The sequence below is a fragment of the Oryctolagus cuniculus genome, chromosome 7, assembly GCF_964237555.1.
Source record: "Oryctolagus cuniculus chromosome 7, mOryCun1.1, whole genome shotgun sequence".
Classification (NCBI taxonomy): Eukaryota; Metazoa; Chordata; class Mammalia; order Lagomorpha; family Leporidae; genus Oryctolagus; species Oryctolagus cuniculus.
In genome coordinates this window covers 78,038,529-78,066,129 of record NC_091438.1, presented here as the reverse complement: position 1 = coordinate 78,066,129, position 27,601 = coordinate 78,038,529, and the positions used below count along the sequence as shown (strand labels likewise).

At 42.0% G+C, this 27,601-nt stretch overlaps 1 protein-coding gene across 9 annotated transcripts in view; it reads right to left on the bottom strand.

The window, feature by feature from the left end:
• EVI5 (ecotropic viral integration site 5) overlaps positions 1–27,601 on the bottom strand; it is a 237,619-nt gene that overhangs the window by 85,369 nt on the left and 124,649 nt on the right. For all 9 annotated transcript variants that reach the window (XM_008264880.4, XM_070078034.1, XM_070078035.1 and 6 more), the window contains 3 exons: positions 15,183–15,317; positions 6,651–6,791; positions 5,620–5,778 (listed from right to left, as the gene is read on the bottom strand). In XM_008264880.4, coding sequence (XP_008263102.1) covers positions 5,620–5,778; positions 6,651–6,791; positions 15,183–15,317 — 435 coding nt within the window. The remainder of the gene's footprint in view (positions 1–5,619; positions 5,779–6,650; positions 6,792–15,182; positions 15,318–27,601) is intronic.

The following is a 27,601-nucleotide window of genomic DNA, read 5'->3' as shown; positions in this document are numbered from 1 at the left end:
GGCATTCTGAAATGGGATTTGGATGTCCCAAGCAATAATTTAACTGCTATGCCAAACATTCAACACCTTTTAAATAAATGTTTATTTATTCACTTTTATTTATTTGGGAAGGCAGAGTGACAGAAAGAAATAAGAGGGAAAAAGATCCTATCTCTGCTTGTTCACTCCCCAAATGCCCAAAACAGCAGGACTGGGCCAGGCCAAAGCCAGGAACCAAGAACTCCATTCAAGTATCCAAACTGGGTGGCGGGAACTCAAGTACCTAAGCCATCATCTGCTGCCTCCCAGGCACATTAGCAGGAAGCTGGGTCAGAGGAGGCAGGACTTGATCTCATGCATTATAAAATGGGATGTGAGCATCCCAAGTGGCAGCTTACCTGCTACCCCACAACACCCATTCTGTACCCCCCTTTTAAAAATTTATTTTAGGCCGGCGCCGTGGCTCAGTGGCTCACTTGGCTAATCTTCCGCCTGTGGCGCCGGCACCCTGAGTTCTAGTCCCAGTCTGGGCGCCGGATTCTGTCCCGGTTGCCCCTCTTCCAGGCCAGCTCTCTGCTGTGGCCCGGGAAAGCAGTGGAGGATGGCCCTAGTGCTTGGGCCCTGCACCCACGAGGGAGACCAGGAGGAAGCACCTGGCTCCTGGCTTTGGGTCGGCACAGCGCACCGGCCATAGCAGCCATTTGGGGGGTGAACCAAGGGAAAGGAAGACCTTTCTCTCTGTCTCTCTAACTCTGCCTGTCAAAAAAAAAAAAAAAAAAAAAAAAAGACATCTTCCTATCCCATGACAATAAGTGTATTCTTCAATGTTAACTCCTTGAAGCTCTGTTTTATATTTCACAGTTAGGGAAATAAAATTTATTTTATTTGAAAAGTAGAGAGAGCAAGAGATCTTCCATCCAGTAGTTTACTCCCCAAATAGCCTTAATGGCTAGGGCTGGGCCAGGCTGAAGCCAGAAGCCAGGAATTCAACCCAGGTCCCACAAATGGGCACCCAAGTACTTGAGCCATCACCTGCTGCCCCACAAGGTGTGCACTGGTAGGAAGATGAAATGGAGAGCAGAAGTGGGACTGGAATCCGGGTACTCTGATATGGGAAGTTGACATCCTAGGTGGCCATCTCCACCCCACCCCATCCCCGATTTCTTTATTTATTTGAAAGGTAGAGTTACAGAGAGGGAAAGGCAGAGGCAGAGAGAGAAAGAGAGAGAGAGGTCTTCCAACCACTGGCTCACTCCCCAGATGGCCACAATGGTCAGGGCTGGGCCAGACCAAAGCCAAGGGCCAGGTGTTTCTTCTGGGTCTCCCACGTGGGTGGAAGGGCCCAAGTGTTTGGGCCATTCTCTGCTGCTTTCCCAGGCAGGCTTATCAGCAGGGAGCTGGATCAGAAGTGGAACAGCACGGACTCAAACTGGCACCCACATGGGATGCTGGCATAGCAGGATATGGCTTTACCCCCTACACCACAGTGCCAGCCTTGTTAAGTGGCCATCTTAACAACTGTGCCACATGCCTACCCCTGAGAGGACTGTGTTTTGGGCCCAGGACCACAGATGAAGGTGGGCAGATACACTAAAATGCCAAACACCACAGTCCAAGGACACATTCTTGTCTAAGACCAATGCTTTATCAGAACAATAGGGAACATCCCTGGCCCTTTAGCTCCCTGTACCATATGATGGGAATGCTGCTGGAGACAGATCCTTGTCCAAGGTGTTGTGCACAGGGACAGCCTAAAGACAATGACAAAAACATTCTGGCAAACGAACCTCCACTGCTAAAGTACTTTGAAACCTGTGGTACATCGCGGAGAACCACAGAAACAAACCTCAAACTTTGCCCATCTCCTGAGCATGTGAACTCAAGTCTCCCACATTAAAGGCTTAGCAGAAGGAAAAGTGCGTCCATTTCAAGATATAAATATCATTTCCCCCACTCTATTGTCCTATAGAAGATTCAACAAAAAAAAAAATCACAAAGCATATGAAAAGCCAAGAAAAAACAAAACATGACCAAGAGATGAAAAAAAACAACAAAACGAGTCTTCTATGTGACACAGATATTGAAATTATCTGACAGGTATTTAAACATAACTCTGACGAGTACGCTAATGGCTCAAGGGAAAGGTGAAAAATAAGCAAGATCAGACCGGTAATATTAGCAGAAAAGTGAAAATCTACAAATGAAAAACACGGTAATGCTTTCAATGGTTCACTAAAACATTTGAATAAGTGGATGGGAAAAAAAAAATCAGTGAACTTAATGATGTCAGGACAAACATTGCAGTCAATAGAAAGTGGAAGAAAACAAAGAAGAAAAAATAATAAAGGTCAGAGGATAAAAAAGCACCCCAGAACTGTTAGAAAGCATTGAGTAACCTAAGATATGTGTAACTAGAACCCCAAAAGAAGAGAGAATGAGCAAAAGAGATATTTCATAAAATAATGACCAAAATTTTCCAAAATTCTTGGCAGATAGAAATCCACAGAGGGGAAAGTCAGAGAAAAGGCAAAGCAAAAAACACATACAGACATATCACATTCAAACTGCTAAAAAATGAGAAGGGTAGGCATTTGGTCTAGTGTTTACCATCCTGGTTGGGACACCCACATCCCATGTTGGAGTCCGAGCTTTGGTCTTGATTTCGGCTTTCTGCTGGCCTATACCTGGAGGGCACTAGGTGGTGACATGAATTGTTTGGTCCCTGCAACTTACATAGGAGACCTGGACTGAGTTTCTGGCTCCTGGCCTGATCTATCCCAGCCCAGGCTGTTGCAGGCATTTGGGGAATAAACTGGTAGATGAGAGCTCCATCTCAAACAAGACAGAGAAAATCTCTTGGAATTGTACTTATGAAATATATGAAATCACCCCGGGTTCTAGTTCTGGTCGGGGCGCCAGATTCTGTCCCGGTTGCTCCTCTTCCAGTCCAGCTCTCTGCTGTGGCCCTTGCACCCGCATGGGAGACCAGGAAGAAGCACATGGCTCCTGGCTTCAGATCGGCGCAGCGCGCCAGCCGTAGCAGCCATTTTGGGGGGTGAACCAGCGGAGGGAAGACCTTTCTCTCTGTCTCTCTCTCTCTAACTCTGCCTGTCAAAAAATAATAATAAAAAAATGTTAAAGTGATCAAATAGGTAGGATTAAATGTTAAAGGAATCATATAAATAAGATCAAGTGTCTGGTAATAATAATAGCTAGAATTAAAAAGGAGAGAATGTTGCAACATGGGAAGCAGTCCACACAGCAGTTGAGACTTGAACCAGTGCCCGTATGGGATGCTGGCACTTCAGGCCAGGGCGTTAATCTGCTGCGCCACAGCACTGGCCCCACAAATTTGTTCTTAGTATTTTCAGAACCACCTTAATATAACCATTTTTCTTTAAAATCCTATACATTTTCTCTTACACATTAAAAATATTATTTTGAGAAGCAGTCTATAAGGTACAGACTGTCAACAAATAAGGCACAAAGAAATAGAAGAATCAATGTACTTAAGAAATTCTTGGAAATACACTCAAGGAAACAGGCAAGAAAGCTCACAGTAGTGCTGTTTTCAAGAGCAAAAATTCGCAAATACCAAGAGGAGGGTGGCTTACTTAATTCAAGGAAGCCCACTCACTAAACAAACTGTTCTACAAGTCCTTAAAAAAAAATTGGAGTTACCCATATCCACATGAACAAATCTCTAAAACTGGATGGTGAATACAAGGGTGTTTGATATAATAGTCTTGTCTACGGCCATACCACCCTGAACGCGCCCGATCTTGTCTGATAAAATAGTCTCCAGATAACCATACGCTCTACACAATCACCATTCTACCACATCATTATTTATTTTTCTCATTTTTCAATGAGAAAACTCCCTGGATCATTACCATTCCAAGGACTGGCACTTAGAGATCAGTGCTTTAAATCATTACTTCCAGCAATATCATACTCAATTGTCTGGCATGGTTAAAATGAAAATTCCTTAGAAATCTTTCCCAAAAACCATCTAATTGGAATTAATCTCTTTGTATTCTCCACAGTAATTACAATCTAACTCTCTGCTTGCCAGACTCTGGCATATCTGATTTCTCAAATCTAAGTTCTTTAGTGGCTATGATAATGCTCTGTCACAAGTTCTCAAAATCATGCTCATTGAATTTGATTAGTTTACCTCCACTCAACTGTGAGATAAATCCTCAACAAAGGCCTAAAATCTGTGTTTGCATTTTTCTTTACTAAGATTAATTCTGATCATAAAAATAAAACTTCCCATTATAAGATCTAGATTTCTACTCTTCCAGATCTCTTCAATATTATTTTTAATTACACCACAAATATAAGAAAATAAACCTGAAAATGTAAAACAAGATATATTTATTTTAAAGAAATGATGTACTCATCACGTTCAAGGTGGGATGAGTATTTTGTACACTGCAATACATATAGAATGGCACCGAGTTAACTCTGCCCTCTACTGACTTCATAAATATTCTGAGGATGGAGTAACATTCAGAGGACAAATTCAAAAACCCTGTAAATCAAAAGTATCTGGAGAAAAAAATTACATCTGTACTGAACATGTACAGTTTTTTTTTCTGTCATTATTCCCTAAACAATACAGTAAAAAAACTCTTTACACAGGGTTTATATTTTATGAGGCATTACAAGTAATTTAGATATTGTTTAAAGTTTCTGGGCAAATACATGTTGGTCATCTAAAATACTCTGCCACTTTATATAAGGTACTTGACCATCAGCAGATTTTGCTACTCCTTGGGGTTCCTGAAACCAATCCTGTAGGATACCAAGGACAACTACATACGGAACACAGCCCCACACTCTTGTCTAGAAAACAAACGTGCTTCTGCAATGCAAATGGGTTTTATAAAAATGTCTTTGCAGACTTCATGTGTGTTTAAGATAGGGTTTATTAGAGAAAAGTGTGGCTTCTGAAGAAAGGGTTACCTTAGAGTTTGACTACAGGAAGCATCATTCACATTATATTCTACACCTGTGGTTCTCACTAGGTGCAACTGTGCCCCCCAGAGGACATCTGGCAACGGCTGGAAGCATTCTTGTCATCACAGTGTGAGGCAGGAGATTCTAATAGATAGAGGCCGGGGATGTTGCTACACATCCTACAATCCACAGGCTGGCTCCATAAGACAAAGACTTTACTAGCCCAAAACGTTAAGTGTAGAGGTTGAGAAATTTTGCTCAACATGTTCCCTCTCAAATTGTGCAACAAGGCAACCCCAGGAGTGTTACCTGATAAAATCAAATAGAATTTAACTTCCTTAAACTTTGTTGAATGGCTGAAAGCAAAAATTAAGTTTCTGAAATCAATGAAAACAATTTTTATGCTTCTTCATTTAGGCTAGAAAATTGCAGTCTAGACAGTTTCATATTTTTGCCTTTTATCTTTATTCTATGGATAACACAATCTGTGCAGAAATCTTTGATCTGCTAATGAGATACTTATTTTAAAACTATCAGAGGGAGTGGGAGATGGGATAGTTGCAGGTGGGAGAGAGGTTATGGGAGGGAAAGCCGCTATAATTCTAAAGTTGTACTTTCAAAATTTATATTTATTAAATAAAAATTTAAAAAAACTGTCAGACTTTCTCATCTTACCTGTGTTTCCATTTCCATCATCCTTTGTTTTATTTCTCTTATTTCTGCTTGTGTCTCAGCTTCTCGAAGTCGAATGGTCATCAGTTCATCTTGTAACTCATTCACAGCATTTTTCTTAGGTGGCTCTTTCCATCTCCCAGTAGTACGAGCTAAGTGCCGCTGAAGCATTAAAAAAAAAAGTATTTTGCAACAAATACTCTCAGTATCAAAATAGGGGCTAATTGTATTGAGCACTTATTTCAAGGCTGGCACTGTATTAAAAAATTTTTGTTATTTTATTTAATCCCCAGAAAATCTTAAGTTAGAAACCATTGTCTTCATTTTGTGATTAAGTAACTTCAGGAAGGTCACAAAGCCAGGAAATACCAGACCTGGGATAAAAACTCAAACTTAAAAGGAGTATTTTTCTTTTCTTTTCTTTTTTTGACAGGCAGAGTTAGACAGTGAGAGAGAGAGAGAGACAGAGAGAAAGGTCTTCCTTTTGCCGTTGGTTCATCCCCCAAGTGGCCACTATGGCCGGTGCGTTGCAGCTGGCGCACTGTGTCGATCTGAAGCCAGGAGCCAGTTGCTTCTTCCTGGTCTCCCATGCGGGTGCAGGGCCCAAGCACTTGGGCCGTCCTCCACTGCCTTCCTGGGCCACAGCAGAGAGCTGGACTGGAAGAGGAGCAACCAGGACAGAATCCGGTGCCCCAACCGGGACTAGAACCTGGGGTGCCGGCGTCTCAGGCGGAGGATTAACCCAAGTGAGCCACGGCGCCGGCCAAAAGGAATATTTTTCTTAGAGTTCTTTACAAAAAGTTTTGCAATGCACAAGAATACGAACAATAACAAAAATATAACTTGATTTCCATTGTATCTTCTATTTCATTATAAGAATTAAAAAGGTAGAAATAGCTTATATGTATTTTCAATTTATAAATGCTCTCAATACAGCTCTTTTCTACTCCTGGACATCAGCTATTTCACACTCTCACAAATGGAATTGTTGGGTTTTACTGTTTTTACAAAGCACACAACTTATATTGACATACCTGCCAGTGTTCCTCTAAATCCTTGACCTGCTGTCTGAGTTCTTTCAAACCCATAATGGCCTCTGCTTCTCTCAGTTTCACAGCAATGAGCTCTTCCTGAAGTCTTGCAATGTTGTTTTCATCAGGAAGTGAGTTGTTCCTCTAAAGCAAGAAAAAATTTGATTTAGGATTTTTGAATTCATGAAATAGAATAAATAACAGCTATTTTGTCCCATACATTATACTTTATTTTATATAGCTGTATTGAAATAAACCTTAAAGTACACAAGTGGTTTTTAAAGTATTCACAGGGTTGTCTAGTCATCATCATGATTTAATTTCAGAATACTTTTATTAATCCTCAAATAAACCCTATATTCATTGGTAGTCATTCTACATTCCACATTCCCTGAGCCTCTGGCTGCTACTAATCTAATTCTTATCTCCATGGATTTGCTTACTCTGGCCATTTTGTATAAATGGAAGCTGGCCCAAGTGCTCAGCCCCTGCACCCATGTGGGAGACCCAGAAGAAGCTCCTGACTCATGGCTTCAGCCTGGTCCAGCCCCAGCAGTTGCAGCCATTTTGGGAGTGAACCAGTGGATAGAAGATCTCTTTTTCTGTCTCTCCTCCCCTTTCTGTAACTTTGCCTTTCAAGTAAAATAAAAAATAAACCTCAAAAAAATTCATTCCCTTTAAATGCTAAATAACATTCATTCTATGCATATAACATGTTTTATTTATCCATTCATCAGTTAACAGAAATTTGAGTTGTTTACACTTTTTGGCTATTATGAATAATAAATTTATTTATTTATTTGAAAGTCAGAGTTACACAGAGAGAGAAGGAGAAAAAGAGAGGTCTTCCATCTGCTGGTTCACTCCACAATTGGCCACAATGGCCAGAGCTGTGCCAATCTGAAGCCAGGAGCCAGGAGCTTCTTCTGGGTCTCCCATGTGGGTGCAGGAGCCCAAGCACTTGGGCCATCCTCCACTGCTTTCCCAGGCAATAGCAGAGAGCTGTATTGGAAGTGGAACAGCCAGGACACGAACTGGCACCCATATGGGATGCTGGCACTGCAAGTGACGGCTTTACTCACCATGCCACAGTGCCAGCCCCAAACTTTCTTTTTTTAAGATTACTTATTTATTTAAAAGGAAGAGAAAGAGGGAGGGACACAGAGATTTTCCACCCAGTGGTGAACTCCCTAAATGACCACAACAACCAGGACTGGGCCAGACCAAAGCCAGCAGGCTGGAACTCCACCAGAGTCTCCCTCATGAGTGGCAGGAGCCCAAGGATTTGAGCCATCTTTCAATGCTCACCCAGGTGCATTATCAGGGACCTGGATCGGAAGCAGAGCAGATAGGGCCTGAACCGACACTCATATGGGATGCAGGCAGCGACTTAACCAACTGTGCCACATGCAGGCCCCTGTGTAAACATGTTTATACAGACGGGTTTTCAATTCAGTTAAGTATATAATTGAGAGAACTTCTGGCTCAGATACTAAATATTTTACATTTAACTTTTAAGAAACTTCCAGAGTTTCCCAAAGCAGCTGTATCAGTTTACAGTTTCATTAGCAATGTGTGAAAGTAATTATACTTAATTTTGGGAGCATAATGTCCAATTCTGCTTTGTTAATAAAATACTAATTAGAGTTACAGATCAACAAGATTAAAAATGTTTTTTATGGGCAAGCATTTGGCACAGTGCTTAAGACACCACTTAGGAAAACCACATCCCATATCAGAGTGCCAGAGTTTGAGTCCAAGTTGTAGCTTCCTGCTAATGTGCCCCCTGGGAAGTAGCAGTGATGGCTCAAGCAGTTGGGTCCCTGCCATCTTGTGGGAGACTGGGACTGAGTTCTGGGCTCCTGACCCAACTCTGGCCATTACGGGTATTTGAGGAATGAACCAGTAGATAGAAGATCTCTATGTGCCTTTCAAATACAATTAAAATGAAAATTTAGGGGCCGGCACTGTGGTGCACTGAGTAAAGCTGCCGCCTGCAATGCTGGCATCCCATATGGGTGCCAGTTTGAGTCCCAACTGCTCCACTTCCAATCCAATTCTCTGCTATGGCCTAGGATAACAGTATAAGATGGCGCAAGTCCTTGGGCCCCTCACTGGAGACCCAGAAGAAGTGCCTGGCTCCTGGCTTCGGATTGGCCCAGCTCCAGCTGTTGTGGCCACTTGGGGAGTGAACCAACAGATGGAAGACTTCTCTCTCTCTCTGCCTTCTATAACTGTCTTTCAAATAAATAAATAAATCTTTTAAAAAAAGAAAAATTTATTGAAACACATTTTTTGGTTTTTTTTTTTATTCCCCATTTTTTTTCCCAGAACAAAGAAGTGTTTATTACTTGTAAAGAAACTGTAATTACCTGGGTTCATGATATATATCCACTTTTAGAAGCAACATCTCAGGTAAGAGAAAAGGAAAATATCCAATTTTTTCCCTGCTCCTTTGAAGTGATTTTTTTTTAGATTTTTCTATTGGATATTACCTTAATTAGTAACTTAACTTGACAGTCCACAAACATTTTCTTACATGTTTGTTAGAGTCAGCAGATTACAGATTTCTATTGTACCATCTTACTAAAAAGGGACTGTACAAAGTTATGGGCAATGATATGTTGCCATATGCCTCTGATTTGTAGGACATAAAGAATAAACACTGTTCCCCATTTTTATAAGAAATAAATGTTTTTAACATGGCAACAAGCTTACTAACTTCTGATTAGGACTCAAAGAAAAGCATGAACATTATTTACATTTTATTTTTAATTTTTAAAAGATTTCATTTATTTTATTTGAGAGGTAGAGTCACAGACAGTGAGAGAGAGAGACAGAGAGAAAGGTCTTCCCTTCGTTGGTTCACTCCCCAAATGGCTGCAATGGCCAGAAATGTGCTGATCCAAAGCCAGGAGCCAGGTGCTTCTTCCTGATCTCCCACGTGGGTTCAGGGGCCCAAAGACTTGGGCCATCTTGTACTACTTCCCCAGGCCACAGCAGAGAGCTGGACTGGAAGTGGAGCAGCTGGGGCTAGAACCGGTGCCCATGTGGGATGCTGGTGCCACAGGCGGAGGATTAACCTACTGCACCACAGCGCCGGCCCCCATTATTTACATTTAAAAAAATTTTTTTTTAATCTTTTTATTGTTGTGATTTCTCAGCATGTCATCTTGGGAAACGAGAGTCAACTCTTGATGTATTAGTTACTACTTACTTCAATAGTCAAGAAAATTAATACTAAGGTGATCTAAATACATGCTTCATAGATACAAGATTTAGATTAGTGTCCTATCACACTGAAAGACCCGCCTGGGTAGCCTAGAATCAAACTGCTTGAAGAATAACCAAGAGATCCAAAATTAGTTACTAGGGAATGTTCCTTGAGTACAGATTTTAAGACTTAATTCTATGGAAGTTCCTCTCTCTAAAACATATCATGGTGGACAAGATTTCAGCCTCTGAGGACTGTGGAATAAAGTTATTCTCACCAATGTACACATTCTGTGATGTCTCAACTGAATAATTAGAAAATTGTTGCATATGCATTAAGAAGATGGCTAGAAGGAAAGAAAAAAGATGCTGCATGAAATTAACCATAATACAATCTTTCTTTTTTTTTTTTTTTTTTTTTGACAGGCAGAGTGGACAGTGAGAGAGAGAGACAGAGAGAAAGGTCTTCCTTTGCCGTTGGTTCACCCTCCAATGGCCGCCGCGGCCGGCGCGCTGCGGCCGGTGCACCGCGCTGATCCGATGGCAGGAGCCAGGAGCCAGGTGCTTTTCCTGGTCTCCCATGGGGTGCAGGGCCCAAGTACCTGGGCCATCCTCCACTGCACTCCCTGGCCACAGCAGAGGGCTGGCCTGGAAGAGGGGCAACCAGGACAGAATCCGGCGCCCCAACCGGGACTAGAATCCGGTGTGCCGGCGCCGCTAGGCGGAGGATTAGCCTAGTGAGATAATACAATCTTTCAATTTCCTTTCTACTCTGCAATGTGAGTAACAATACATCCCTTAATAAATCAATTTTAATTTAAAAACATTTCTCTTTTTTTTAAGGAATTTTTTGTTTATTTTGAAAGAGCAAAGAGAGAGAGAGAGAGAGAGTGAGAGAGAGAGAGAGAGAGAGTCAGAGAATAAGAAATCTTCCATCCACTGGTTCACTCCCCAGATATTACAACAGCCAGCCTTGGGCCAGGCAGAAGCCAGGAGCCAGGAGCCCTATCTGGGTCTCCCACATGGGTGCAGGGGCCCAAACACTTGGGCCATCTTCCGCTTTTTTTCCCAGGCCATTAGTAGGGAGCTGGATGGGAAGTGGACAACCAGGACATGAACCAGTGCCCATATGGGATGCTGGCATCTCAGGCTTTAGCTTTACCTGCTACACCACAACGCTGGCCCCAAATTCATTAACATGTATTACTTGAACACCTTTATGGGTCACAGAGCAAATATTTCAACACGTGCATATAGCATACACTGATCAAATCAGGCAAACAACATCCTCACCTCCTGGAGCACACTTCTTCTAGGATTAGAGTCTACCAGCCCTCTCCTCCAATTCTTCAGAGAGTATATAATACTTTTCTGTGATCTGCAGTCTCCCCACTGTGCTGTGGAACACTAGAACCTATTACTTCTACCTCACAGTATTCTGTTACCCATTATCCAATCTTTCTCTATCCCTTCCACACTTCCCATTCTTTAGTTATCACTACTTTAAGTTCAGATTGACTATTTTTCAAAACTACCATATATAAGAGAGACTATGCAGTATTTGTATTTCTGTATCTTGTTTATTTCAAGCAACATAATAATTTCAGTTCCATCTATTTTGATGTAAATGACAGGATTTCATTATTCTCATGGCTAAATAATATTCCATCTCTTTCTCACACATACATACACATTTTTTATCCATTCATCCATCCATGGACACCTGGGTTAATTCCATGTCTTGACTATTGTGACTAATGCTAGAATATACACTGCAGAGCAGGTATCTCCTTCATATGCTGAGAAATCCATGTTAAAACCAGATTCAAGTGCATTTCTTTCATCCAAATATTCAAAATGTTTCTCAATATAAGACACAGATTCTTATCTAAATCATGGAACCCAGAATACACATAAGTGAAAGATCAAATATTTGATTAGGGATTTCTTTCAGCAGTCTTTTTTTTTTTTGGACAGGCAGAGTGGACAGTGAGAGAGAGAGACAGAGAGAAAGATCTTCCTTTTGCCGTTGGTTCACCCTCAATGGCCACCGCGGCCGGCGCGCTGCGGCTGGCGCAACGCGCTGATCCGAAGGCAGGAGCCAGGTACTTATCCTGGTCTTCCATGGGGTGCAGGGCTCAAGCACCTGGGCCATCCTCTACTGCACTCCCTGGCCACAGCAAAGAGTTGGCCTGGAAGAGGGGCAGCTGGGACAGAATCCGGTGCCCCGACCGGGACTAGAACCCGGTGCGCTGGCACCGCAAGGCGGAGGATTAGCCTATTGAGCCACGGCACCGGCTCAGCATTCTTACTATTTTCTTTTTCCCCTCAATAAATGAAAGAATAAATGAAATAATAACAAGAAATTTTAAACAAAATATTCTACTACTTATTGAAGTTACATTTGTTCTATTTCATTAAGACAGTAGTTAAGAAGGAGCTGGTGTTGTGGCATCCCATATAGGTGCCAATTCATGTCCCAATGCTCCATTTCCAACCCAGTTTCCTGCTAAAGTGCCTGAGAAATCAGCAGAAGACAGCCCAAATACATGGGCTGTCGCACCAATGTGGGAAATCTGGAAGAAGCTCCTGGCTCTTGGCTTTTGGCTCCTGGTTTTGGCCTGGCCCAGCCCTGGCTGATGTGGCCATTTGGGGAGTGAACCAGTGGACTGAAGATCTCTGTCTCTCCTCCTCTTTCTCTGTAACTCTCTATCTTAAAAATAAATGAATAAAATAAATCTTAAAAAAAAATACCTAGGGGTAGAAAGGTATAAAGAACATATGCCCAGGCTTTCAATGATTTTACAAATAAGGAAAAAGGGGGTCATAATTTATGATCTAGAACACAGACTCTCAAATCTAAAAGAGAAACCAAAAGTTTTTCTATTTCTACTACTTATTCTTCACATTCTTTAATATCCTTAAAAAGAGGTTAAGTTAGCTTCTACAAATTAAGTCTATCTCAGGAAAAGGGGTACTCATTCTGAGGCTATTTATTTTATTTGGGCAGTTTTTTTTAATTTAAGATTTATTTAGGGGCTGGCACTGTGGCATAGTGGGTAAAGCCTCCACCTGCAGTGCCAAAATCCCATATGGGTGCTGGTTCAAGTCACAGCTACTCCACTTCTGATCCAGTTCTCTGCTATGGCCTAGAAAAGCAGTAGAACATGGCCCAAGTGCTTGGACACCTGCACCTGTGTGGGAGACCCAGAAGAAGCTCCTAGCTCCTGGCTCCTGGCTTCGATCTGTGCAGCTCTGGCCACTGTAGCCACAATGGTTGGAGCCAGGCTGATCTGAAGCCAGGAGCCAACAGCTTCCTCCTGGTCTCCCATGTGGGTACAAAGGCCCAAGCACTTGGGCCAACTTCCATTTTTTTTCCTAGGCTGTAGTGGAAAGCTGGATCGGAAGAGGAGCAGCTGGGACTCAAACTGGCACCCAAATGGGATGCCAGCACTGCAGGTGGGTGGCTTTACCCACTACCCTGTAGCTTGGACAGTTTTAACAATTACATTCCGATGAAATATTCCCTGAAATATCTGTGCACTGGGGCCGCCACTTTGGTTTAGTGGGTAAAAGCCACTGCTTGCAGTGCTGGCATCTCATATGGGTGCTGGTTCGAGTCCCGGCTGCTCCTTACAATCCAGCTCTCTGCTGGGCCTGGGAAAGCACTGGCAAATGGCTCAAGTCCTTGGGTCCCTGTACCTGCATGGGAGAACAGGAAGAAGCTCCTGGCTCCTTGCTTCAGATTGGCTGCGCTCTGGCTGTTGCAGCCAACTGGGGAGTGAACCAGCGGAGGCCGCGGCTCACTAGGCTAATCCCCTGCCTTGCGGCACCGGCACACGGGGTTCTAGTCCCAGTCGGGGCACCGGATTCTGTCCCGGTTGCCCCTCTTCCAGGCCAGCTCTCTGCTGTGGCCAGGGAGTGCAGTGGAGGATGGCCCAACTCCTTGGGCCCCACACCCCACGGGAGACCAGGATAAGTACCTGGCTCTTGCCATCGGATCAGCACAGTGCGCCAGCCGCAGCGCGCTGGCCGCGGCTGCCATTGGAGGGTGAACCAATGGTAAAGGAAGACCTTTCTCTCTGTCTCTCTCTCACTGTCCACTCTACCTGTCAAAAAAAAAAAAAAAAAGGCCGGCGCCGCGGCTCACTAGGCTAATCCTCCGCCTAGCGGCGCCGGCACACCGGGTTCTAGTCCCGGTCGGGGCGCCGGATTCTGTCCCGGTTGCCCCTCTTCCAGGCCAGCCCTCTGCTGTGGCCAGGGAGTGCAGTGGAGGATGGCCCAGGTGCTTGGGCCCTGCACCCCATGGGAGACCAGGAAAAGCACCTGGCTCCTGGCTCCTGCCATCGGATCAGCGCGGTGCGCCGGCCGCGGCAGCCATTGGAGGGTGAACCAACGGCAAAGGAAGACCTTTCTCTCTGTCTCTCTCTCTCTCACTGTCCACTCTGCCTGTCAAAAAAAAAAAAAAAAAAAAAAAAAAAAAAAAAAAAAAAAAAAAAGACCGACCTCCCTTCTTCCCTCCCTCCCTCTCTCTCTCTGCCTCTCCTTCTCTCTCTGTGTAACTCTTTCAAATAAATAAATAAATCTTAAAAAGAAATATCTATGCACTAATCTTATTCTGCCTCTTCTACATGAAGATATTATAAAATTTCATGACAGATAAGTTTCTCCTCTCAAATATCTAAATCTTCTATTCAAATTATTCTAATTGTTTCCCTCTAAAGGAGCTCTAATTTCCATCTTTATCCTTTTTTTTTTTTAATTTTTATTTTATTTTTATTTTTTTGACAGGCAGAGTGGAGAGTGAGAGAGAGAGACAGAGAAAAAGGTCTTCCTTCCGTTGGTTCACCCTCCAATGGCCGCCATGGCCGGCGCACCGCGCTGATCCAATGGCAGGAGCCAGGTACTTATCCTGGTCTCCCATGGGGTGCAGGGCCCAAGGACTTGGGCCATCCTCCACTGCACTCCCTGGCCACAGCAGAGAGCTGGCCTGGAAGAGGGGCAACCGGGACAGAATCCGGTGCCCCGACCGGGACTAGAACCCGGTGTGCCGGCGCCACAAGGTTGAGGATTAGCCTAGTGAGCCGCAGCGCTGGCCTCCACCTTTATCCTTAAATATGATGCCCTGATTAGTATGGAAGCAACAAAGAATAACTGGCAATCTTAAAAATATTTTTTCTTCCTTCAGCACTGATATGTATATTTTCTAATGGGTAAAAAAAAAAAAAACCAAGTCCAATTCAACTGTTGAATAAATACTTTAAAAATACCTATCACATGTCTCCTCTAATCTGGGAGTGACTCATGTGTGTAGCTTCTTACCTTCTCTATATCCAGGACTTTATCCTGCATCTCCTTCAGTGCACACTGAGACTCGGCTTCACTCAGTCGAGCTTGGACCAATTCCTTCTCTAGCTGTAGCACAAAATCTTCGTTGTAGTTGGAACTGCATTTATGCTAAAGGTTACAGATACATATTGAAATTTCATGGAGGCACGAACATGTATATATTATAAAAATAATGCAATCACACAACACAGTTATTGCGGGCAACTAAACTGTCAAAGTTTCATTTAGCCTGCATATCTCCTCCAATTAACTTTCCAACAAGTAAAAAAGCCCAGTATTGCTTTATATAAAGATGATTGCTGAACTGGGTTTGGATAACTACTTATAAGCCTCATCAAATCAAATTCATTACATAGATATCTCCTTTTATCTCTCCATTCGTCTAGATACTAAGAATTCATTCTGAGTGTACAGATCTGCACTATTCAATAGGGTAGCCATTTAGCTAAATGGGGCTACCATGCACCTGAAACGGGGCAACTTTGAATTGAGACAGGTTTTAAGTATAAATTAGAAATTGAATTCAAAGACTTAATATCAAATAAAAAGGCATAACACCTTGATGTTTTGTGTTAATTATATGTTAAAATAATATTTTGAACTTATTGAGGTAACAAAATATTAATTTTACCTGTTTTCACTTCTTTTAATGTGGCTGCCAGAAAACTTTAAATTGTATATGTGGTTTACATTATATCCTTATTAGACAGCACTGTTACAGATTATAGAAGTACACATTTACTGAAAATCCTATTTTAACCTAATGGAAATAAAAAGAGGGCAGCCATAATAACATGAACCATCTTAAATCCCAACGGAACAAAATTTTATTTGTTCTTAGAAATTCAGATTCCATTAAAAGTTATGCAAGGAAATGACGGCTGGAAGCAGAGAAAAAGCACCTGCTGCAGAAAGAAATTAGCCACAGAAGCATGAAGCCCTCTCATTTCCTTTCCTCCTTTATAATGTGAACACCAATCCTTTTTAAGTTGTTCTCCCCTACACACACACACAAGACTATCTAATCCATCATCATAAAAGACTGGCTAAAATAAATTATCTATCACTTCTAATTTAATTCATGTAGTAAAGATGTAACAGAAATTTTTGTACTAGCATTAGTAAAAAATAGTTCATTTTACTTTTTATGCATTAGGAAAAAATAGAAACCAAATTAAAACAATTAAAAATGATTAAATAACTAAAACACATGGTGGTTTCCTACCTTAGTTGTAAAAACATGTATAAGTGTGTCTTTTTAATTCATTATGCATTATTAGTTCTTCTAGGAATTTTGACACTACTAAAACGATACTTGATCACAAGAAGGGTATATGCAAGGTGTCTATCACCTTAGCAAACACTTACCTTATCAAATGGGGAAAAAGCACTCTCGGAAATGACCACATCCAAAACAGAGATGTCATAATTTGTCTAAAGAGATCCCAATTATTTTATGGGCACTACTATAATTTTGTCTTTAATCTAAAGCCTTGACAATATCTGCCAAAATCCTCTATTAGGAGATCTTTAAGAAAAATGCCAAACTCAAATGGCCTACATGAGAAATAGAATCCTTTATGCGGTATAAACCTACTATTTCAACTAAGCACAAAAACCTGCAGTAATAATGAGAAATTTTTTGTCAAATTTCACAAAGAGCTGAAATGCTTGATAACATGTCATTCTGGATAATGTACATTACATGTCTTTTATATACTAAAATATGTTAGCCTTCTGGATTAAAATCATTCTACATGTACTATGAAAAATTTTCTTTGACAGTGACGGAGTCTACACATCATAATTCTTAATTTTTAGATCATCATGATTGTGATCAATTGATACACTGCAGACTGCATGGTCTAAATAATACAGAGTATTTTCTGGTGGTATAAATAAAACATCAGGGGCCGGCGCCATGGTGCTCTAGGTTAATCCTCTGCCTGCGGCAGCCGGCATCCCATATAAGCATTCGTTCTAGTCCTGGTTGCTCCTCTTCCAGTCCAGCTCTGTGCTGTGGCCTGGGAGGGCAGTGGAGGATGGCCCAAGTGCTCCCGCGTGGGAGACCAGGAAGAAGCACGTGGCTCCTGGCTTCAGATCGGCGCAGCACGCCAGCCATAGCGGCCATTTGGGAAGTGAACCAACGGAAGGAAGACCTTTCTCTCTGTCTCTCTCTCTCTCACTGTCTCTCTCTGTCAAATAAATAAAAATTCTACCTGTCAAATAAATAAATAAAACCTAAATAAATAAATAAATAAAACGTCAATCTGTACCTTTTTAAGTTTTTTTTTTTTACAAGTATGTCAAGTTTCATAGTTCCATCTTTCCCTCAGTTGTCATTTTCTGCACCTTCTGATTCTAGTTTTATCTTGGTTCTCTGGTCCTGGTGTTTAGTCTTGTTTCTATGATCAGTCACCTGCTTCATTCTCCAGCAACGATACCTTTGAGTCACAGATCCTATGGGAATCACACGAAGGCTACAAAACTTGCTTTCCCCAAAACATACACTTACCAAGTTTTCTATATCATTTCAGACCTCCCTGATCGCTTCTCGGCCTTTTGGCTAAGATCAAGCGCAGACCTCCCTGAAGCTTACACACAACCCAAGTTAAGAATCTCTCCTGGGCCCAGCGCTGTGGCGCAGTGAGTAAACGTCCTGGCCTGAAGCACCAGCATCCCATATGGGCATCGGTTTGAGACTCGGTTGCTCCACTTCCTATCCAGCTCTCTGCTGTGGCCTGGTAAAGCAGTACAAGATAGCCCAAGTCCTTGGGCCCCTGCACCCACGTGGGAGACCTGGAAGAAGTTCCTGGTTCCTGGCTTTGGATCAACCCAGCTCCAGCCATTGCAGCCAATTGCGGAAAGAACCACCAGATAGAGGATCTCTCTCTCTCTGACTCTCCTCTCTCTGTGTATTCTTTCAAATAAATAAATAAATAAATCTTAAAAAATTAATCTCTGCTTTCATAAGATACTTCCGTTAGTCCCTACTTTTATGACCAGAAACTTTTTCTAAGATACCACACTAGATCTCTAATACTAAGTCATTACCATTTTCAGAAGCTATAGTTTCTGACTGCTAGATCTTTCATGTTCTGCATTTAAATCAAACTTAATTCAAAGGTTGATCATCATTTTTCCCAACCAATTCCTTTCTTTGATTTCCGAACTTGCCACTGATTTCAGATCCCTCCCAAGAACCCTCAGTGCTGCTGCCTTTCAGGGAACAGCAGGATTTTTTGCTGTAGAATCTTTGTCAGCCTTATCTTTTCATTACCCTAGTAACTGGTCTCTGCATTGCCATTTTGACCCCATGGTAACTGATTGTGTATGCTAGTATCAAAGTTCCCAAGAATACTCCTTTCAATCATATAATTCCTTAAATCACAAAGCTGTAATTATCCTCCACTGTTCAAGGGATAAGTTTTAAAGTCTGTAGTCCACATGTGATATTTCTATTTTTGTATTCCTCATTTGTTCCTCAACCCACTGTAATAGCTTAGTCTTAATCCCATAATAAACTGTTCTAATCACAATTTTGATACCCAACAACAATACAGAAACCCAAAAGAAAACTCTTTTATTCAGTTTTAACTTCAATTTAACTCAATTGGCCACTCTTACTTAAAACTTTCTCCTCCTTAACACTTTGAAACACTACTCTTTTGGGGTTACCCTGCCTATTTTCTCTGTCACCTGTGCATATTCTATTACTTCATATAGGAATGAATCAGTACTCCTCTAGGTTTCATCACTGTGTTCTCTCCATCTTTCATTTTTCCTCTTATTTTATTAATTTATCCTATATTATTTCACACAGTGTTTATACAGTCTGTATGTACAGGAAACTTTAGATACTGTCTGTACCTATCATATATTATAGAGGACGCAGCCAAGCAATAATCTATCAAAGAGAAAAATGGGGAAGGTGGAGGGAATGGGAGACAGGGAGAGAAACAGAGAGGAAGTGATAAAGGATATGAATACAATGCTGGAACTCTGGAGACAAAGATACACACAGACAAAAAGAGAGAGACAAGTAAGCAATGACTCTCAAATCCGGACTTCCAGCCCAAATCTTCCTACTAAGCTACAGGTCCATATTTACAACTCCCTTTAGGTCAACTCCAACTCCTATTCACCATACATTCAACATGTCAAATGAATTCCTCACTTCTTCCTCACATATTTCTTATCATGCAAATGACACAATCAGCTAATAACTGACTAGTCAAAACCCCCCATGTCTTTAACACGTCCCATTCAATCACAAAATCTTAGTAACTTTTCTTCCAGATATCTCATGAGTTTGTTCCTCTCCATCTTCATTGGCACCAGCTTTATTCATACTCTTGTCACCTTCTTTGTTCTACTGCTGTGGAATTTACTATTGATATTTTTTATATTTTATGTTACCTCTCAGACTAAATTGTAACAAACAGAAAACACTTTTACAATTCTACCATCTGAACCAGGTAGGGGCTACCCTGACTGACTGTTTTAAGCCTTAGGAACAGTTGACTCCATGCCTGTTAATACGAACATGTTAATGAAAAGCACAAAATCATTGATTATCCTTTCTTTGATATAATATTAAGAATGACTGTAATTCAAGTCAATTTCATTCTGTTATCCATTTTTCTATATAGAAGCTAGTCCTGTCCAATTATATCCATATACATTTTTACTGGGCAAAAAGCATTTTCATTAAGACCAATTCTTGGCCGGCGCCGTGGCTCAATAGGCTAATCCTCCACCTTGCAGCACTGGCGCACCGGGTTCTAGTCCCGGTCGGAGCGCCGGATTCTGTCCCGGTTGCCCCTCTTCCAGGCCAGCTCTCTGCTGTGGCCAGGGAGTGCAGTGGAGGATGGCCCAAGTCCTTGGGCCCTGCACCCCATGGGAGACCAGGAGAAGCACCTGGCTCCTGCCATCGGATCAGCGCGGTGCGCTGGCCGCAGCACACCAGCCGTGGCGGCCATTGGAGGGTGAACCAATGGCAAAAGGAAGACCTTTCTCTCTGTCTCTCTCTTTCACTGTCCACTCTGCCTGTCAAAAAAAAAAAAAAAAAAAAAAGATCAATTCTTAATGGGTTTATTTTCCAAGTAAATTTAAATTTGTTGATTATAATTGTTAGTGCTGCTGTTGTTTGTTACATTTCCATTTGATCCATTACTATATTTACAACAGAATTTTCATTTTTGGACATTATTTCTTTTTTTTTTTTTTTTAATTTTTGACAGGCAGAGTGGACAGTGAGAGAGAGAGACAGAGAGAAAGGTCTTCCTTTTGCCGTTGGTTCACCCTCCAATGGCCGCCGCGGCTGGCGCGCTGCGGCCGGCGCACCGCGCTGATCCAATGGCAGGAGCCAGGAGCCAGGTGCTTTTCCTGGTCTCCCATGGGGTGCAGGGCCCAAGCACCTGGGCCATCCTCCACTGCACTCCCTGGCCACAGCAGAGGGCTGGCCTGGAAGAGGGGCAACCGGGACAGAATCCGGCGCCCCGACCGGGACTAGAACCCGGTGTGCCGGCGCCGCTAGGCGGAGGATTAGCCTAGTGAGCCGCGGCGCCGGCCAATTTTTGGACATTATTTCTACTCTCTTCTCCCTCTCTTCCTCCCTTCTCCTCCCTCTGTGTAACTCTGACTTTCAAATAAATAAATAAAAATACTAATAGCTATCATTTACTGAGCACCAGGCATTGTTCTAATCAACTTACTTAAGTCTCAACAACCCTCTATTATAATTAGTTCTTTATATACAGGACAAACTGCAGCATAGAGGTTAAATAACTTATCAAAGAGTACAAAATCAAAAAGTGGAAAAATTCATAGCCAATGGCAAGGGGGAAAGATGCTACTGAATTACCTGAAGCTAGCTCCTACAATTTTCAATTTTAAACAATTCTCTGTAGAAAGTTTCCTAAGACACTTTTTAATGTTTATGACAATAATGACAGTGATGACAGCAGCTACCATCTACTATGTGCCAGACATATGCTAAGCACTTTATATTCTCATGTAATCTTCACCACAACTACTCCTTTACTAATAAGGAAACTAATAAGGCCTAGCAGGGGTAAACCACAATTGATAGTGCTGTTAATTGAGGGTAGGGATTACAGAGACCATGCTAACTTTAATACCATAGTAAATGTTGAAAGAATTTAATATATTGTTTTTTTAAATATATACCTTCCTGCCGGCGCCAGGCATACTAGGCTAATCCTCCACCTTGTGGCGCCGGCACACCGGGTTCTAGTCCCGGTCGGGGCGCCAGATTCTGTCCCAGTTGCCCCTCTTCCAGGCCAGCTCTCTAATGTGGCCAGGGAGTGCAGTGGAGGATGGCCCAAGTGCTTGAGCCCTGCACCCCATGGGAGACCAGGAGCAGCACCTGGCTCCTGCCATCGGATCAAAAAAAAAAATATATATATATATATACCTTCCTAAGAATTAATGGTTTAATTAAAAAACAAAAACAAAAAACTGGGGCCGGCGCTGTGGTGCAGTGGGTTAACACCCTGACCTGAAGCGCCATAAGGGCAACGGTTCAAGACCTGGCTGCTCTACTTCTTTTTTCTTTTTTTTCTTTTTTTTTCTTTTTCTTTTTTTTTTTGACAGGCAGAGTGGACAGTGAGAGAGAGAGAGAGAGAAAGGTCTTCCTTTTGCCATTGGTTCACCCTCCAATGGTTGCCATGGCCAGCGCGCTGCACTGATCTGAAGGCAGGAGCCAGGTGCTGCTCCTGGTCTCCCATGGGGTGCAGGGCCCAAGCACTTGGGCCATCCTCCACTGCCTTCCTGGGCCACAGCAGAGAGCTGGCCTGGAAGGGGGGCAACCGGGACAGAATCCGGTGCCCCGACCGGGACCAGAACCCAGTGTGCCGGCGCCGCTAGGTGGAGGATTAGCCTATTGAGCCGCGGTGCCGGCCTGCTCCACTTCTGATCCAGCTCTCTGCTATTGCCTGGGAAAGCAGCGGTAGATGGCCCAAGTCCTTGGGCCCCTGAACCCGCGTGGGAGACCCAGAAGAAGCTCCTGGCTCCTGGCTTTGGATCAGCGCAGCTCTAGCCACTGCAGGCAATTGGGGAGTGAACCATCAGATGGGAGATCTCTCTCTCTCTCTCTGCCTCTCCTCTCTCTGTGTAATCTTTCAAATAAATAAATAAATCTTAAAAAAAAAAAAAAAAAAAAACTAAGCTGCTAGGGCCTGTGCTATGGCATAGTGGGTAAAGCCACCATCTGTAATGCCAGAATCCCATATGGGCACTGGCTCACGTCCCTGTTGCTCCACTTATGACCCAGCTCCCTGCTGATGGCCTGAAAAAAGAACTAGAAAATGGCCCAAGTATTTGGGTCACTGCCACCCACGTGCAAGACGCAGATGAAGCTCCTGGCTCCTCACTTTGGCCTGGGTTGCAGCCACTTGAGGAGTAAACCAGTGACAGAAGATCTCCACCTCTTTCAAATAAATAAATAAATCTTTTTTTAAAATTTAAAAAGCATCTAGGTTTCACATTATGTTCCTGAAATAAGGAATTCCTAGAAGGGTGCCTTTTTTATTCAAATTAGTAACTTGGACACACAGTTTGTTTTACCAAGAGATAACTTTCATAACTAGGCACCTAATAATCAGCAATGGGTCACTTATTTGAAAGCCTACCAATAATGAATGACTTTCCTCCCCTTGATATCAAGATCATTTCTGTCAATGAATCACTTAATGTTTCTGGGATACCAGCAAGTCCATTCCAATGAAACTGACAGTAAGCAGAGTCTGCTTTTCAATTCTGCATGCTTTTCTGGTATTGCAGAAGTTACAAAGGAAAAGATAAGTCTGTAGTCCTTAGTCATCTTTCTTTCTTGTGTCATTTTAGGATTCACAACCTCCACTGACAGGTAATTTTTATTTTATTAACATGTGTTCATGTGTTTGATGTATGTAAGATTGGTTTATATTCTTCATAATATATCATTGTTTCTTAAAAGTATTGTGCAGGCCGGTGCCATGGCACACTAGGCTAATCCTCCACCTGCGGTGCCGGCACTCCGGGTTCTAGACCTGGTTGGGGCACCGGTTCTGTCCCGGTTGTTCCTCTTCCAGTCCAGCTCTCTGCTGTGGACTGGGAGGGCAGTGGAGGATGGCCCAAGTGCTTGGGCCCTGCACCCGCATCAGAGACCAGGAGGAAGCACCTGGCTCCTGGCTTCAGATTGGCACAGCACGCCGGCCGTGGCAGCTATTTGGGGGGGTGAACCAACGGAAGGAAGACCTTTCTATCTCTTTCTCTCTCACTGTCTAACTCTGCCTGTCAAAAAAAAAAAAAAAAAAAAAAAAAAAAAGTACTGTGCAATTGTTTCATAGTCTCTCTCAAATTACAGAAAACAGTGAAGGTATGAAGAAATCCTGTCTAGCATCCTCTTAAGTACGTCCTAGTATAAAGGCTCCAAGAACTTCAAAATGGATTTCAGCACTCAGCAGTTACAACTATTAAATTCTTCTCAGTTTATACTGATCCAAGCCAAGAACAGCTGGACAAATTGCTTAATCGGGGTACCTGAAGTGATAAGCAGCCATTCATAGGGCATAAAGCTTTAAAATTAGATCAAGCAATTCTGAGAGACAGTCGGTCTCACCAGAAAAGTCATCCTACATATGTTTGTGCCCCACCACACTCAAGAGAGTCAGACAAGCTGTAGGTTTAAATGGTAAATTTTATGTTATGAATATTTTACCACAATAAAAAAAACCCTCCCCCCAAATAAGTGAGTGAGTATGTTAGGTGAAAGAACTCAGGTACTAAGGTATCGTATCATACAATTCCATTTATATGAAATTCTATAAAAGGCAAAACTATGGTGACAGAAAGCAGATAGGTTCATGGGATGGGGTGGGGGGTGAGCTGCAGAGGGACACGAGAAATTTTGAGAGTGATAGAAATATTTTTTATTTTGATTGTGGTGACAGTGATACAACTATATACATTTCAACCACACCAAACTGCATCCTTAAATCTGATAAATTTTATTACATTTAAATTATACTTCAATAGTCATTTAAAGATAGATCTAAAATGGGCTAGCCCTATTCAATTAATTATTTTAGAAAACAACAACAAAAACTGTGTTCTCAAATATCCAAGATCACAGAGTTAGCAAAACAGGACTAGAATCTAGTTCCATATCTGCAATCCAAAGCTCTTTGTACCATGTAAAATGATACTATTTGGCAGTAGGGGGTGATGGTGGTATGTGTTTATATTGGTGATTCATTATCTCCTACAATCCAGACTTGTAATCTTTTTTCTGAGGTTTAAAGAATACACTTATATTGGAAGGCTGTAATCAAAACATCTAGCAATATATGTTTGCTTTCTACAGGTAGTACTCAGACGTATGCATGCTACTTTGTAAAGCAATTACTCCATGTTCAAAATTCCAACGGAAATATCTTCTATGCCTGGATCTTAAATATATTCTGCTTCTGAAGCTGTACCCAAAAAAGGCTGATCATTTTTCCATAAGACTGTTTCTCAGCAATTTCAAAATGACTGAAGTCTTCTGAAATATTTTTTTTGTTGCAGCCTGAAAAAATCGTGGGCTCACACAGTCTCTCCTATACTAGCCACAATATACTCTGTACTTGTTTCATGTGAGTTTTGGTATTCAAACTATATACAACATGATGAATTTCATGCAAGCTCCTTAGACTTCAACATGATCATTACACTGCTAGGGAGATTATGCTTGGGACTGGGGGAGGGGCAGCCATATTACAAGTTACTGGCTAATTTCTGATTTCCTGGCAATTAAAACCTCTAGGTTGGGGCTAGCGCTATGCTGCAGCGGGTTAACACCCTGGCCTGAAGCGCCAGCATCCCATATGGGTGACGGTTCTAGTCCCGGCTGCTCCTCTTCCAACCCAGCGCTCTGCTATGGCCTGGGAAAGCAGTAGAAGATGGCCCAAGTCCTTGGGCCCCTGCACCCGTGTGGGAGACCCAGAAGAAGCTCCTGGCTCCTGGCTTTGGATCGGCACAGCTCTGGCCATTGCAGCCAATTGGGGAGCAAACCATCAGATGGAAGATCTCTCTCTCTCTCTCTCTCTCTCTCTCTCTCTCTCTGCCTCTCCTTCTTTCTCTCTGTGTGTAACTCTTTCAAATAAATAAACAAATAAATCTTAAAAAAAAAAAAACTCTAGGTTTTCATTACATAAGGTACAGCTAAGACATATCTTTAAATTTTAAATCTAAGGGCAGACCTTTAGATTTGTTTCTGTAAAATAATATTTTAGTTTCTTGTTCTGAATAGACTAAATATTTTTGGACTCTTGATCCACATCAACATATTAGCTACATTTTTGAAATATTTCATATTTGACTATAAATTTCTACAGGAGATTTAAACACAAAATATTTCACATCTAGGGCTCAGAGACAAATAGCTGTGATGTTTCCTCCCTTCAGAATGAACAGTCTCTCAGCCGGCGCCGTGGCTCACTAGGCTAATCCTCCATCTGCGGTGCTGGCACCCGGGGTTCTAGTCCTGGTTGGGGCACTGGGTACTAGTCCCAGTTGCTCCTCTTCCAATCCAGCTCTCTGCTGTGGCCTGGGAGTGCAGTGGAGGATGGCCCAAGTGCTTGGGCCCCGCACCCGCATGGGAGACCAGGAAGAAGCACCTGGCTCCTGGCTTTGGATCAGCCATAACGGCCATTTGGGGAGTGAACCAATGGAAGGAAGATCTTTCTCTCTGTCTCTCACTGTCTATAACTCTCTCTCTCCCACTAACTCTGCCTGTCCAAAAAAAAAAAAAAAAAAAAAAAAAAAAAGTCTCTTGATATAGTGAATCCCTTATAAATCCACCTAATTTTACTACTTGCATCTATATTCCTCTACCTGGACTAGAACCACCACGGGAGAGCCTATCAAATAACCTGAAACACCACACTTAGGCACAGTTTTTATTTATTATAGAAACAAAATTACTTTATTATGACATAAGAGTGAATTCACTTTTACTGAGTCAAGATTCTTTCCCTTTTTTTTTCAAAGTTATTTTCCCAACTGTTCACAAAACAGACGTTCTAGAAATTTTTTTTTTTTTTTTTTTTTTTTTTGACAGGCAGAGTGGACAGTGAGAGAGAGAGAGACAGAGAGAAAGGTCTTCCTTTGCCGTTGGTTCACCCTCCAATGGCCACCGCGGCCGGCACGCTGCGCTGATCCGAAGGCAGGAGCCAGGTGCTTCTCCTGGTCTCCCAAGGGGTGCAGGGCCCAAGGACTTGGGCCATCCTCCACTGCACTCCCTGGCCACAGCAGAGAGCTGGCCTGGAAGAGGGGCAACTGGGACAGAATCCGGTGCCCTGACCGGGACTAGAACCCGGTGTGCCGGCGCTGCAAGGCGGAGGATTAGCCTAGCCTATTGAGCCGTGGCGCCGGCCTAGAAATTTTTAATTAAGCATCACCAAGGTCACCAGAGACTTTTCAGAAATGTACCCTTTATTTACTACTTTCCATAAGAAATGCATTTGTTTACCATTAAAGCTCTTTGTATCTTTAATTTTTCTAAAATAATTTAAATATTATGTTTCCATGATCATATTATAAATCAAGTTTTATATCTAGTAATATGCAGCTTGAAATTGGAAATTTAACCAATGCTCTGTTACCTATTCTTTTACCTATTCTGAGCATCACTGTTTTATATGTCTATCACAGTTAATTTCATTTTCGGAACTCATCTCCATAGTGGGATAAAAATGGAAACAAAATTAGAGATCTTCTTATCTTTGCTATATTTTAGCTCCTATTATGTCCTTCAAAAAGAGCAGACTTTGTTACACTTTTAATTTTAAAAAGTCACAGTTTATTCTGGCCAGTTTTGCTTTTCCTGTTAATCTTTTCATTCATTATAAACCAATGTTCTATCCTTTCAATAAACATCTAATTTTAGGTATCAATAATTGAAAAACAATGCAAAAAACTAAATTCATTATTCTGAAGAATGCTGAAGCTTAAGCTAAATTCAAACATAATACTTATCTTCCTTTCTAAAACAAGCATGTTGAACTGATAGTTCATTTCAATACAATTCTCAACTGATTCAGTTGTTTTGTTTTCATGCTTTGACACCAATATTTCAAAGGTGAAAATATTTGAGTTCCTATCTTTTTAGTTCCCCTATTCAATTTTCTTAACCATCTAATAGTACGAAACATATTTATGGCTCTTTCAATTACCATTTTTTCTTTTGCTTTTAGTTTTCTGATTTTCATACCTAGAGGACAATGTGGTTTCTTAATTTTACTAAATAAATCAATATCCAAATTTGTGTCCATACTATTCATCTTCTGTATCTCTATAGAGTACTAGGTTTAACACAACTTTTTCTGCCCACTCCTATTACAATT